We start from the raw sequence: 13,848 nt of genomic DNA, 5'->3' as shown, positions 1-13,848 counted from the left end.
TAGAAGTTGCATATTCTAATGAAACCCTTCTCGTACGATTTTAAAATATATTCCCCAATACAAACTAGTCAAATAAATTACCCCAATTTTTTCTAGAAATAAAAGTCCAGGTCTACCTTAAACGAACCTTGTATAACGAGTGGGATTTTGAATAATGTAATATGTTTTTACAATAATGCAATTTTATTTTTTGGCAAATTAAGTGTGAACATCTGTTATTACAGGATAGTAGCTGAAGCAAGAGCCATTGTTCCTTGGTCATCAGCCACTGTTCATGCACCAATCACAAAACCATCAAAAGTTGTGTGCATTGGTCGGAATTATCAGGAGCATATAGATGAACAAAAAGCTCAAACACCAGAGGAACCCATATTTTTTAGCAAGTTCAGCAGTTGTATTGTTGGCCCACATGATAATATAAGTTATCCTAGTATGTCACAGGTAATTTATTTATTTATTCTGAAATTAAGAGTATATTTTAATCAATGATATTAATTAACACCTTTGAACAATAATATATGCCCAGGAATTAAATGCATTGTGGAATATGACCAAATTCTTTGGAAAAATTTCCAAACCATTACTCTGTTTTCAACATGATTAAGAAAATATTTTGAAGTTCATGTTGAGTTCTCTTTTACAGTTTAAATACCAGCATTTGAGAGCCATTGTTTTGAAATTCCCCTCCCCTGTAGAAAATGTCAAAGTTTAAGGCCATGCTCTCCATTTTCATGAAAAGTGAAACATGGGCCTCCCTGATGGCGCAGTGGTAGCGTCGTTGCCTTGTAATCAAGGGGTCCCGGGTTCGATACCCAGTGGAGGCACAAGTGGTTCGGATCCCACTTTAAACTGTAGGTCCAGTCTCGATTAGCCTTACTGTACAAAAAGTGGACTTAAAACACCAAATCAAATTAAATGAGTAAGTTCGTAGTGTGTCTTTGGAAAGCAACAACATCCAAAAATTATGTTCCATATACTGTTTGTATAACACGGCTTCTTTATAAACATTCACTTGTTTTCATGGGCAGTAGTTGCTTTCCATTGTTATGCTGCAACAAAGCTGTCCAAAATGCAGTTTTTACCTGTTTTCTGCCCTTATTATCTTGGTTAAGCAACAGTACACCCAAACTTTGTTTATTGAGCATAGAAGCACGTCATTAGGATAAGATAATTGGTATAGCACTTTACTAGGATATGGATGCTGTTAGCAGATATAAATGGCAAAATATTCAAAAGATGCAAAAAAACTTTAAAATTAGGCCTATCCCAAAAAAGCATTAAAAAAGTTAATAAAAGTTAAAGTTAATGATCACAATTCCTCCCCTATCAGAAAATGGAACAGCACTTTTCTCTCCCCTTTGTTCTTAGTGGAACAGTCCATGTCTTGGCAAGTTGTGTGACTATTTTTTTTATTTTTTAAGAGAATTCATGGAATATGGATATGTTGTTTGTAAAAATTCTATATTTTTGCATGAAAGAAAGCTTTTAGCTGAAAGAAAGTTATTTCTTGTAAAGATCTGTATTTGTATCACTATATTGTGTGTTGAAGATTCTCAAAATAAACCAATTTCAATTCATATAGGCCAAGAAAAACATGCTTATGATATTTTCAACATGTTTTGATATTGTTGCTGCAAATAATCAATGTGCATTGTAATCATTAGTGCCATTGTTTTAAAGAAATTTTAAAACAGAGCTAATAATGGTGATGAGGATAAGTGATGATATGATGAAAGGACACTCACAAAGAACATCCATGACCAGGCTGGGATTCGAACCTCGGACTACTGGCATCATAGCCAGGGTTGTAGAGCAGCCCAAGGCTGAATCTCGCTCTGTAGTAAATAAAAATACTTTTCTATTCTATTCTATTCTATAACCACTTTGCCATGGGCCTGACACAACTAGATTTCCCAGTATTCGAATGCAGAAATAATTAATACATTGTGTGCATAAAGGAAGATATCTTGTATGATTTTTTTATGCAAGGTATTCTTCTCCATAAACTGCATTATACTCAGTCTACTGCTTAATATGTCAATGATATTGCTAACTTCTTTGTACTATAAAGTTTCTCGACCTCTCTTTTGATGCATATACTTACCCTGGCAGGATGTGCACTCTCTGCTAGGACGTAAGAATGTGCACTGGATAAGAAATACCCAGACAAAATTGCTTCATAAGTCCGAATTTTACTTATTTCAAAGCATGTAAATAATGATACATTCAATGATTAACATAATTTTATTAAGTTCGAACATTTTAATTTCATTATGCAAAGATAAAGTTGAGAAAAGAGGAGAAAGAGAACAGGAGCATTTTCTGCCATAACATAAGGATGAACACTGAACACTCAGCAGAAAAATTACTCCTTAAGTCAGAATTTTAATTGTTTTAAAGTATGTAAATATCCGGAATAATTTTATTAATTTTGAACATTTGAATTGAATCACACAATTGATAACTATGAGACAGAAAATAACAAGCTGAAATACCAAAGTGAAACATATGAGCATGCATTGGGTGAAATTTACCCAGGCAATGTTTCTACGGCCCTGCAAGAGGAACTGATGAAATAACTAACAGTCAATTCAAGATCCCGACGCTTGGAAGGGTTCACTGGAAAAGTACTAAGAAGGGTGACCTCAGACAATCATTGGAAGTGACCAAAGAATATATTTAAAAATCGACTGGGTAATTTTTACCCATAAGTACATCCTTGCAGGTTTAATTGAATTGTACTTACGCACAATTTTCTGAATATATAAGTATGCCTTAAGTCAGTTCTAAATTTTGCCAACGTATTACAGATATAAATCTAACCCACACCTCATGTATCAAATTCAGAAATTCAATAGTGGAGTTCATACACAGTTAATATGAAAGTACTCATAGTTCATGAACAGTTGGTATCCCACTATAACACTCAGGGTATGATGGTGTGTATTCTGTAGTGGCTTTCATGTACTGATGTCAGAAACATTACAATATTTGTAAGTGAATAAAGGAATAATAAATCTAATTAAATTTTCTTCTATTTATAGGCATTGGATTGGGAAGTTGAATTGGCAGTTGTCATAGGAAAATCAGGAAGATATATCCTGAGAAAAGATGCCTATGATTATGTATTTGGTTACACAATAGCTCAAGATATCACAGCTAGGGATTGGCAGAAAAGGAATGGTGGGCAATGGATGCTTGGGAAATCGATAGACACCTCCTGCCCTCTAGGTCCTGCAGTTATCATGAAGGAGATTGTACCAGATATTACCAAACTTAAACTCAGATGTTGGGTGAATGGGATGTTGAAACAAGAAGGAGAAACTTCACAGCTGATAAATAAAATAGATTACATCATTTCATATCTTTCACAGTAAGTATGAACTTAATTAGAACTAAAATTCTCTGTAATACTATAATGCTAAAAAAAATTGTGTTTATGAAAATGTTTGATTAGTCATGACTATGGCAAGGATATTCATGAATTTCCACAAGTTTTTTTGGTAAGAGCGAAACGTTCTTGAAGTATGAGGGTCAGTCAATAATTATCAGCAATGCAGCTATAAATTTTATTTCAATAAATATAGACTGCTTATAATATCATTTTTCTACAGTTCCCCTGTTCCATCCTTGCACAAGTTTTTGTACGCCCTCTGAAAAAACAATTTTCATTTGTGTAGTGAGCCAGAAATGTACTATCGTCATCTGATTTGAATCAACAACACCTTAAGGACTCTTTAAGTGCACAAAACAGGTGATAGCCTGTTGGTCTGAGATTAGAACTATGAGTAGGATGAGCCAGTACCTCAAACTTGACTTTATGGAGGGTTTCAAAAGCGTGAGCAGCAGTGTGGGTGGGCATTGCCATGCAACAACACAATACATTTGAACAGTAGTAGTCCTTGGCATTGCTTCAAATTGTAGGCCTTCACTGAAGATCTCACTTTACCAAGCACATTTTATTTTGAGCCCACTTCTCATAATATTAATGTACTGGACCTTATATGTCTAAAGAAAACTGTATCACTTTTCCTACTGATGGTTCAACTTTTTCTTGAGTGGCAATTGTGGATGTATGACATTTACAAACATGTATACAAATTCATGGCAAAATATTGTTTTTGTAGAAAGTCTTGATGGATTTGAGCCCCTGATATACCCTCCATAAAGTCAAGTTTGAGGTACTGGCTCATCCTACTCGTAGTTCTAATCTCAGACCAACAGGCTATTAAGAGAAAGACTCGCAGTGATAAATCATAAGCAACAAAATCTAAAAGTTCTAAAATTTGATACAGGAAAGTTTACTGATGAAAGAATTAAGAAAGATTACCAAATTAAACTGTCCAATAGATTTGATGTTTTGCAAGATTTAAATGATGATGAAAATATAAATGAAACAGACGTAAATAAGAATTGGGAGCACATACGTAATGCAATAGAATCAGCAGCTAAAGAAAGTATAGGATACCATAAACCGAGAATAAGTAAGCCATGGTTTGATAATGAATGTCATAATCTAATAGAAATAAGAAATCAGGCTAGACTTAGGTGGTTAAATAACTCTGATAATACAAATCTAAACAATTATAATAGAATAAAGCGAGAAGTTAACCGCACGTTTAGAAGTAAAAAAAGAGGTTACTTCAAAAACCAAATTAACGAAATTGAAACAAACAGCAAAAATAAAAATATCAGAGATTTATATAAAGGTGTAAATGAGTTTAGAAAGGGGTGGCAACCTAAAGTAAACTTGATAAAAGATAAAGACGGTGATTTTCTAGCTGACCCAAGCGATATTCTAAATAGATGGAAGAACTACTTTAATGACCTTTTAAATGTTCATGTAGGAGATAAATCAGAAGTAAATGAAATCCACACAGCAGACCCTTTAGTTCCAGAACCTAACTTGACTGAAGTTAAAGATGCTATTAAAAGGCTAAAGAATAACAAAGCACCTGGCATTGATTTAATACCAGCTGAGTTAATTAAATATGGTGGAAATTCATTAATATGTCAAATTCATAAATTAATTTGTGTAATATGGAATAAAGAAGAAATCCCTCAACAGTGGAAAGAATCCATAATTGTTCCTGTGTTTAAAAAAGGTGATAAAATGAACTGCAATAATTACCGTGGAATTTCTCTACTCTCAACAACATATAAAATATTGTCTAACATTCTTTTAACAAGACTAACCCCATATGCTAATGAAATTATAGGTGATTATCAATGTGGATTTAAACGTAACAGGTCAACTACAGATCAAATTTTTCACATCAGACAGACACTTGAAAAAAAGTGGGAATATAATCAAAATGTCCATCAGCTATTCATTGATTTCAAAAAAGCATATGATTCGGTCAAAAGAGATAAATTATATAATATATTAGTAGAGTTTGGAATACCTAAGAAGCTTGTTAGTATGATAAAAATATGCACCAGTGAAACAGAAAGTAAAATTCGTGTGGGTATTAATATGTCTGACAAATTTACAATTCATGATGGGTTAAAACAAGGAGATGCATTATCTCCATTGCTCTTTAATTTTGCCTTAGAATATGCTGTTAGGAAGGTAAAAGAAACTAAAGAAGGACTACAATTAAATGGTGTGACTCAGTTGTTAGCATATGCAGATGATGTAGACTTACTGGGGGATGATGTGAATACAATTAAGAATAATGCTAAAATATTTTTCAAAACTGCTAAAGAGATAGGTTTGGAAGTTAACAAAGATAAAACTAAATATATGCTTACAGGCCGAAACCAAGTGTTAGGTAATAATCAAAATCTAATTATTGATAACAACTCGTTTGAACCAGTTTCCAAATTCAAATACTTAGGAGTAATATTAACAAATGAAAATGATATTAAAGAGGAAATAAAAAGTAGGTTTAATTCAGGAAATGCATGTTACTTCTCTCTTCATAAACTTTTGTCTTCTCGTTTAATATCTAAGAAACTAAAAGTTAAAATATACAAAACAGTAATTTTGCCTGTAGTATTATATGGGAGTGAAACTTGGTCCCTTACATTGAAAGAGGAACATAAATTGAGAGTATTTGAAAATAAGATCCTTAGGAAAATCTTTGGACCTAAAAGGGATGAGGAGACAGGTGAGTGGAGAAGGTTACATAATTTAGAACTACATAATTTGTATTCACGTCCAGATATTATTACAATAATTAAATCAAGAAGACTTAGGTGGGCAGGCCATATGGCACGAATGGGAGAGGAAAGAGGAGTCTACCGGATTCTTGTTGGGAAACCTGATGGTAAGAGACCTGTAGGAAGGCCAAGACGAAGATGGAGGGACAACGTTGAGATGGACCTAAGGCAAATCGGTAGGGATGGAAAAGAGTATATAGAACTTGCTCAAGATAGGGAAAGATGGAAGGCCTGTGTTGCTGCAGCCATGAACCTTCGGGTTTAAGAAGGCTAGGGAGTTAGTTAGATATATCTTCAGACCACAAAAATGAATCACTGAATGCTAATGGTGTTTGGTGTAAACTGAGAGCAGAGCAGCTATTGTTAATAATGGAAGTGACTGAGCAACTTCAAACCTGTACAGCAGAGAGTGGCAGGAACTACTGATCATGATGCATGTGAAAAAAAACAACAATATTGTCATTAGAAACACAAATACAACAACATTTTGGATAATTATTGACTTACCGTAAATTATTTTATTTATTTAACAAAAGATTCCGAATAACCAGAGGCGTCGCCACTGGGTGGGCTAGAGCCCACCCTAAAATAGTCACATCCCACCCATCTACCAACCCAAATAGGATAAATACATGGTATATATTATTTAGATAACGCAAATTAACAAGCTGGTAAAGAATCTATATATATAAAAATGTATGTATGTATGTTTGTTCTGGCATAACTCTCGAACGCCTGGAGCGATTTCAACCAAACTTGGTACACATATCACTTGCAATCTGGAAAGAAATACTTTGGGGGTAAGACACCCCTGGCAACCGTAGGGATGGGGTGACACATAAAAATAATAAAAAACAACCTATATTAGTGTAGAATCCATAGTTTTCAGGGTCGCTAAAATTAATAGTGACACTCCCAACGACGTTCAACTCCAAGTTCATCACCTATCGGCATCGGGGGTGAGAGGGGGTGAAAAATAAAATGTCAAGAATGACCTTGATTAGTGTCGAATACATAGTTTTCGGAGTCGCTGAGCTAATTGTTGACATTCACGATGACCAAACTTGGTACACATATGACTTACAATCTGGATAGAAATACTGTGGGGGTAAGACACCACTAGGGGTGGAGATCGGAAGGAGTGTAAAAATAATCGAAAATGACCGATATTAGTGTGGAATCCATAGTTATCGGGGTCGCAAAGGTGAATAGTGACACACCCAATGCCGTTCAACTCCAAAACACCCCTGGAACCCCTAGGAGTGGGGGTGGGAAGGGAGTGACATGTAAAACGACCAATATTAGTGTGCAATCCATAGTTTTCGGGCTCGCTAAGATGAATAGTGACACTCCCAATGCCATCTAACTCCAAGACACCACTGGCACCCTTAGGGGGGGTGGGGGTGGGATGTGTGTGACGAGTTAAACGACCGATATTAGTGTGGAATCCATAGTTTACGGGGTCGCTAAGATGAATAGTGACAATCCCAATGCAGTTCAACTTCAAGACACCTCTGGCACTGCTAGGGGTGGAGGTGGAAGAGGGTTCAATGTAAAATAATCGAAAACGACCAATATTAGTGTGGAATCCAATAGTTTTCGGGATCGCTAAGATGAATAGTGACACTCCCAATGCCGTTCAATAGGGGTGTGCGGGATGGGAAATTTTTAAAATTCCAACATTCGGGATGGGAGAAATTCGCAACTTCCCAACAAATATAAATACGGAGAAACTAGTACTCACTTTTATCCGTGAAGCTGTTTTTTCTTCTTTTTCGATTAATTTCAGTGGCCACTGCCACCATCCTCGTTGGAACAGCTTCGCGGATAAAAGTGAGTACTAGTTTCTCCGTATTTATATACTACCGCGTCTCTCTTTTCCCAATTATGAATTCCCAACAAAGTCGGGAAATTTTCGGGACGGAAAATGTTCAACATTTTCCGAAGCTCTGGAAATCTCGAATTCTACACATCATTTTCACTTTAAGTGATTGTGTTTGCATTTCTGGTACAAAAAGTAACAATTTTCGATAAGTTCCAGACATTTACAATGCAGAAAACGTCGAGAATTAACAACTTTTTAAAATGACCATTCTGTATTTTTCCGACTGCTCGGGATCCCGAAAAGTTGGGAATTCATTTCCCAAAGTCGGAATCAGGATGGGAAATTTTTTTCCCGATTTCGGTCCCGACTTTTCGGGATCCCGCACACCCCTACCGTTCAACTCCAAGAAATCTCTGGAACCCCTAGGGGTGAGGGTGGGAAGGAGGTGACATGTAAAACAACCGATATTAGTGTGGAATTCATAGTTTTCGGGGTTGTTAAGATGAATAGTGACACTACCAATGCCGTTCAACTTCAAACACACCTGCTACCCCTATGGGTGGTGGGTGACATGTAATACGACTGATATTAGTGTGCAATCCATAGTTTTCAGGGTCGCTAAGATGAATAGTGACACTCCCAATGCCGTTCAACTCCAAGTTCATTTTACACTATAGTTAGAATTCATTCATTTCCTGTCTAATAGAAGATTGGGATAAATAAATACCCGGGCAATGCCAGGCAATCAGCTAGTAATAGTATAAAACACACAAAGCAGCCTTAACACTTGATTAACAGAACTTAGTTTCATTTTGAAAATGAAGAACGTTTCTAGATTCTCTATCTCAGTTGGTCTCCTTTCATTAAGGTGCGCAATATAAACATGTGAACAGAGCTTCATTGCTCTGCGTTTAAGAGATGCTGTAATGCTTTTCATCAATATGTTTCGCTTCTTGACCATTGTTGTTTTGCTCTCTTGTCTCTCTTGTAGCAGTGGCATATTTGATCATTTGTTTTCTTTGTTGGACTTAATTTACTATTGAACAAATCGATTCTAACAAGAATGGTTCATCCACGATGAGTTGGCGGAGTTCATGGCATGATGTTGTGCATTTACGTATTATATCCAAGGGGTCCCAAGTTCAATACCCAGTGGAGACACACATAGTGGTTCAAACCCCACTTTAAACTATAGGTCCAGTCCCGTTTAGCCTTACTGTGCATAAAGTGGACTTAAATCACCAACTCAATTCAACTCAACATATTATACCCATGTATATTTTTTTGCTTTTAGAAAAATCGTGTGTAAATCAACACCTTTTTGTGATTGCGTCTGTGTGAATATGAATTTTTAATTAGTCTGGCATAGTGCAAGCAGATCAAGTAGGTTTAACGTGTCAGGCAAACAAGTTAGTATATCCTATTATTTTAGACAAGATAGTAAAAAGTCTGAACTTGATAATGTCATCCATAAAAGTAATTCTGATGCCAGTGTAGAGGAATTTGAATTTCACCAGTTGAAGTGAAAGTGATTCTGAAGACACAACCGAAGGGTGCGTATCAGTAAGTGATTCTGCTGTTTCAAACTCTGTTCCCAGTGATATTGCTGAAACTATAAATGATATTCCACAATAACACATTTTCGTCAGAAAAGATTTGGCAATATAAAGAGAAGTTTCCAGGCTGATTGATATAAGTATTTTAAATGGTTGGAATAGCTACAGCATTCAAGCTGATTCAGCCTTTTGTTTCCCATGCAGATTCTTTGGAACTGAAAGCAAACATGGGATAGATACATTCACAAAAAAAAGCTCTGGATAAAGAATGTGGTTTTCGAAAACATGACAACACTCAGGCTCATAAAGCTGCTCAGATAACGTAGGAGTCCTACATTAAAATGAAAGAACAAGTTAAAGAAGTATCAGTTTATAGTCTAGAAAGTGAAGCGAATGCGGCTCAAGTAAGAGAAAACAGCATATTTGGCACAAATTATAGATATATCACGGTACACTGCTGTTCAGGGAATAGCGCCAAGAAGGCATCATGAGTCCGACCAAAGTTCATAAAGAAATTTTCTTTGAATTGCTTGACCTCATTTCGAAAACCAACCCCATCTTGAGAAGAAGACTTTACGACGAAGGTAGTCAAAATGAAGAATATGTCCACCCTTCTATTCAAAACGAATTGTTAAAAATCATTGGAAAATTAGTCATAAATATATATATTTATTCAAGAACTTGGCTCGATACTTCGCTCTCATAGTAGACGAATCAAAAAATGTCAGCAAATCCGAACAGTTGTCAGTAGTTGTAAAGTGCTATCAGAATGGTACTGTGTATGGAAGATTAATTGGCTTTAGAAAAGTTCGTACTTGAATGCAAAATCTTTATTTCAGTATATAAAGGAAATATTGACATGTCACATGGAATGAATATGGAAAACTGCATAGCATAAACATACGATGGTGCTTGCATAATGAGCGGAAATTGCAATTGTGTTCAAGATATTTTCAGACAAGAAGTGCTTAATTTATGTGCATTGCATACACTAATACAGATGGGGGACAAAATAATACGAACACCTGTGAATGTAGAGAAAATCTTTATTAATAGGGGGTTGGACCACCCTGTGACTGAAGTACACTTTGTATGCGACGTGGGATGGACGCATAGAGGTCATGCACAATGTTTAAGGGAATATGGAGCCATTCTTCCTCCAGAGCAGTCTCCAATTCCGAAAGTGTGGCTGGAGGCGGACTTCGAGCACAAAGTTTGGACTCCAAATATCCCCACAAATGTTCTATAATGTTCAGGTCAGGTCAGGTCAGTTTCGCACTGTGGGGGCCATTCAAGATGTCCTACTTCATCGTCATGTTCTTCAAACCATGTTTGGACAGACCCAGCAGTGTGGATAGGAGCGTTGTCGTCTTGAAAAAGCGGTCGGTCCCCAGGAAATAAAGTCTGGACAAAAGGATGGAGATGATCCCCCAGAATGCTGCGATAGTGACTGGCATTGATCTTCCCATGTAGAAAAACAAGTGGTCCCACACCATGCCAAGATATCGCGCCCCATACCATAATGGACCCACCTCCATGCTTCACAGTCGGCAAAAGGCAGTCAGGATGAAATGCATCTCGAGGCATTCTCCACACATAAACGCACCCCGTGGTCTGAAATAACGTGAATGTTGATTCATCAGACCAGATGACTTGTTGCCACTGCTGTGGGGACCAACTTCTTTGAGCTCTGCACCATTGGCATCGCTTGACAGCATTACGTGATGTCACCAATGGCTTACGAATTGCCACTCGGCCATGAATGTTTGCAGCATGGAGTTCCCTTTTGACAGTTTTGGTTGAAATGGGGTCCTGGAGATGCCTGTTCATTTCAGATGTTATCTCGGATAACGATTGCTTGTGCTTTCGGGCCACTATGCGCTTCAACACCCTCCTATCCCGAGCAGCAAGCTTTGTCTTTCGTCCACCGTTGTGCTTTGAAGACGCCATCTTACCTTGTGTTGTGTACGCTGTCATAACGGCTGATACTGTGCTCCTTGCACACCCAACAAGCTTTGAGGTTTCAGTCACCGTGGCTCCAGCTGAACGTGCTCCAACAATCATGCCGCTTTGGAACTCTGTCAGGTCTGACATTGCAGTGTCTCTTGAGAGTGTATGATAGACGAATGCACCACCAATGACTGCTGTTGGCAAACTAATACCTTCCCCTTCACAGCCACTAGGTGGCAGACTTCAGTGCCAGGTGGTGCTGCTGTACTGCCGGTGTGAAATGTGGCATACTTTTTCACAAGTGTTCGTATTATTTTGTCCCCCATCTGTATTTATGTGCAGTTATGTTTATCATTCTTAAATTATCATAATTTAGTCTTCACCATACTTTTCGTTTTTCATTCTTTAGTGCGCGTGTGTTCCCATGTTTGGTAGTAAATCGACCAATATTGAGCGTTCGCATTTCCACAATCCTAAATTCTTTGCCTACTTTGATCGTATTTTTAACACTGCCCTTGGATGGAGCAAGCGGAGCAACCATGGTGGGAGGTGTCATCTGGGGCTCCAAAATGATAAAATTAAATTTTTAACCCGCATAAAAACAATGAGAAAACCTACCTAAATAAGAAAAAATATTGAATAAATTTGATTAAATTTCTTATCCCAGAATTCTATTTACTATTCCAGTAACTGTAACTAAATGAGTTTTGTAACTAAATGAGTTTTGTTAATTAAATCTTTCTTTGAATATTATCATGCAATCATTGCATTTCTCATTTACTAGATTCGTTTGTCTTGCATAAGCATAGAGAAGCTTTTCTTTAACTGATGTAAGCATATTTGCTTTATTTTTGTAATAATCTTATTTTTTCTTACAAAATACACTAAATTTATATGCCAAATTTTTTTAACACTAATAAAAATTGCACAGGTATAAATTTAAGCCACGAACAAGAATACTCCAGTACAACAGAAGATTGATTGGGGGAGGGGGGCAACCTCATGAAACATCACTCCACCTTGAAAAAGTTCTTGGGGCCACCCTTGAGCCCACCCTAAGCAAAATTTCAGGCGACGCCACTGATAATAACTTACATACTTTTAGTTATAGAAATTCATAATATGAAAACCCTACTGTAGTGCAGGTGCTTTTGCTATGGCATATTTGTCCATTTTCCACCATTTGTACATCATGTAGCATATTTTAACAGTTTTTCGATCATATTCAGCATACTTTTCCCTCTTCTCCATGTTGAATGTACACAGAAACTCTCCATGCGTAAGAATGCAAGAACATTTTAATGAATTATCATTATTATATGATTTGGACATAATTTTTACATACAATATTCTCAGGCACAAAATTTCGTTAAATTTGGTTTTTATATTGAATCTAACTTCAAACTATGTTTATTAAAGTGTATTTATAATATTGGGTGAATCCCTGGCTAGAGGCCCCAAACTGTTATCTACACTGCCTTCCAAAAGTTAAGAACGCAATGCAAATTTTTGAAAGCATATGTGAATTTGAGTGGCTGAAAATCGCTTCGGATGTAGATGTCACTTTTTATGTGTAGCTTCCTTTGTGTAAGTAGAGAGTGAATCATCTGTACCTAGGTGCTTAACCTGTGCTCTTGAAATAGCATAAAAGCGAGGATTTCTCCACGAATCAATATCATATCAGGAAATTCAGATATCCAAACACCATAAACTCTTCCGCGATTATAAAGTAGAAGCACGTGCTATCCAAATCTTCATAGAGGGGGAAAAAATAACAATAATCAATATTTATATCCCATCAAATTACAATTCTCAGAATATAAAACCGTCAGATTTAGAAGCATTGACAAAAAATACCCCTAGCCCATACATCATTATTGGAGATTTTAATGGTCATCATAACATTTGGGGCTCACAATCATCAGACAGACTTGGGTCCAGCATTGCCGACTGGATAGAAAACAACTCATTTATTGTTCTAAATGATGGATCGCCCACCCACGTCCCACGCAACGGAAATAATCCCTCATCAATAGACCTCACTATAATATCAGAATCATTATTACCAAAATTTCAGTGGACCACAGCGGAAGAAATGTATGGTAGTGATCATTATCCCATTTATATTCATTCACATTTTATATCCTCACAACCAATTCAACATATCTTATTTCCCATAAATCGCTGGAAAATTAATAATATATCATGGGAATCATATACAATTTTAATAGATTCTTATATACTTAAAGAACAAATAAATTCCTCTCAATCGGTTTCATACTATACACTACTCCAATATATCACAGAAGTTTTAGACATTCTCAGTTCACGAAAAAGAGTAAATTTTTCACG

The 13,848-nt window shown here is 36.5% G+C and overlaps 1 protein-coding gene across 2 annotated transcripts in view; it reads left to right on the top strand.

The window, feature by feature from the left end:
* LOC146003090 (oxaloacetate tautomerase Fahd2a, mitochondrial) overlaps positions 1-13,848 on the top strand; it is a 68,080-nt gene that overhangs the window by 42,484 nt on the left and 11,748 nt on the right. For both annotated transcript variants that reach the window (XM_083141260.1, XM_083141261.1), the window contains exons 2-3: positions 225-441; positions 3,045-3,373. In XM_083141260.1, the coding sequence (XP_082997386.1) occupies positions 225-441; positions 3,045-3,373 (546 nt within the window). The remainder of the gene's footprint in view (positions 1-224; positions 442-3,044; positions 3,374-13,848) is intronic.

This window comes from Lepisma saccharinum, chromosome 19, assembly GCF_977018435.1.
Source record: "Lepisma saccharinum chromosome 19, izLepSacc3.1, whole genome shotgun sequence".
Taxonomy (NCBI): Eukaryota; Metazoa; Arthropoda; class Insecta; order Zygentoma; family Lepismatidae; genus Lepisma; species Lepisma saccharinum.
This window is presented reverse-complemented; position numbering and strand designations above follow the sequence as displayed.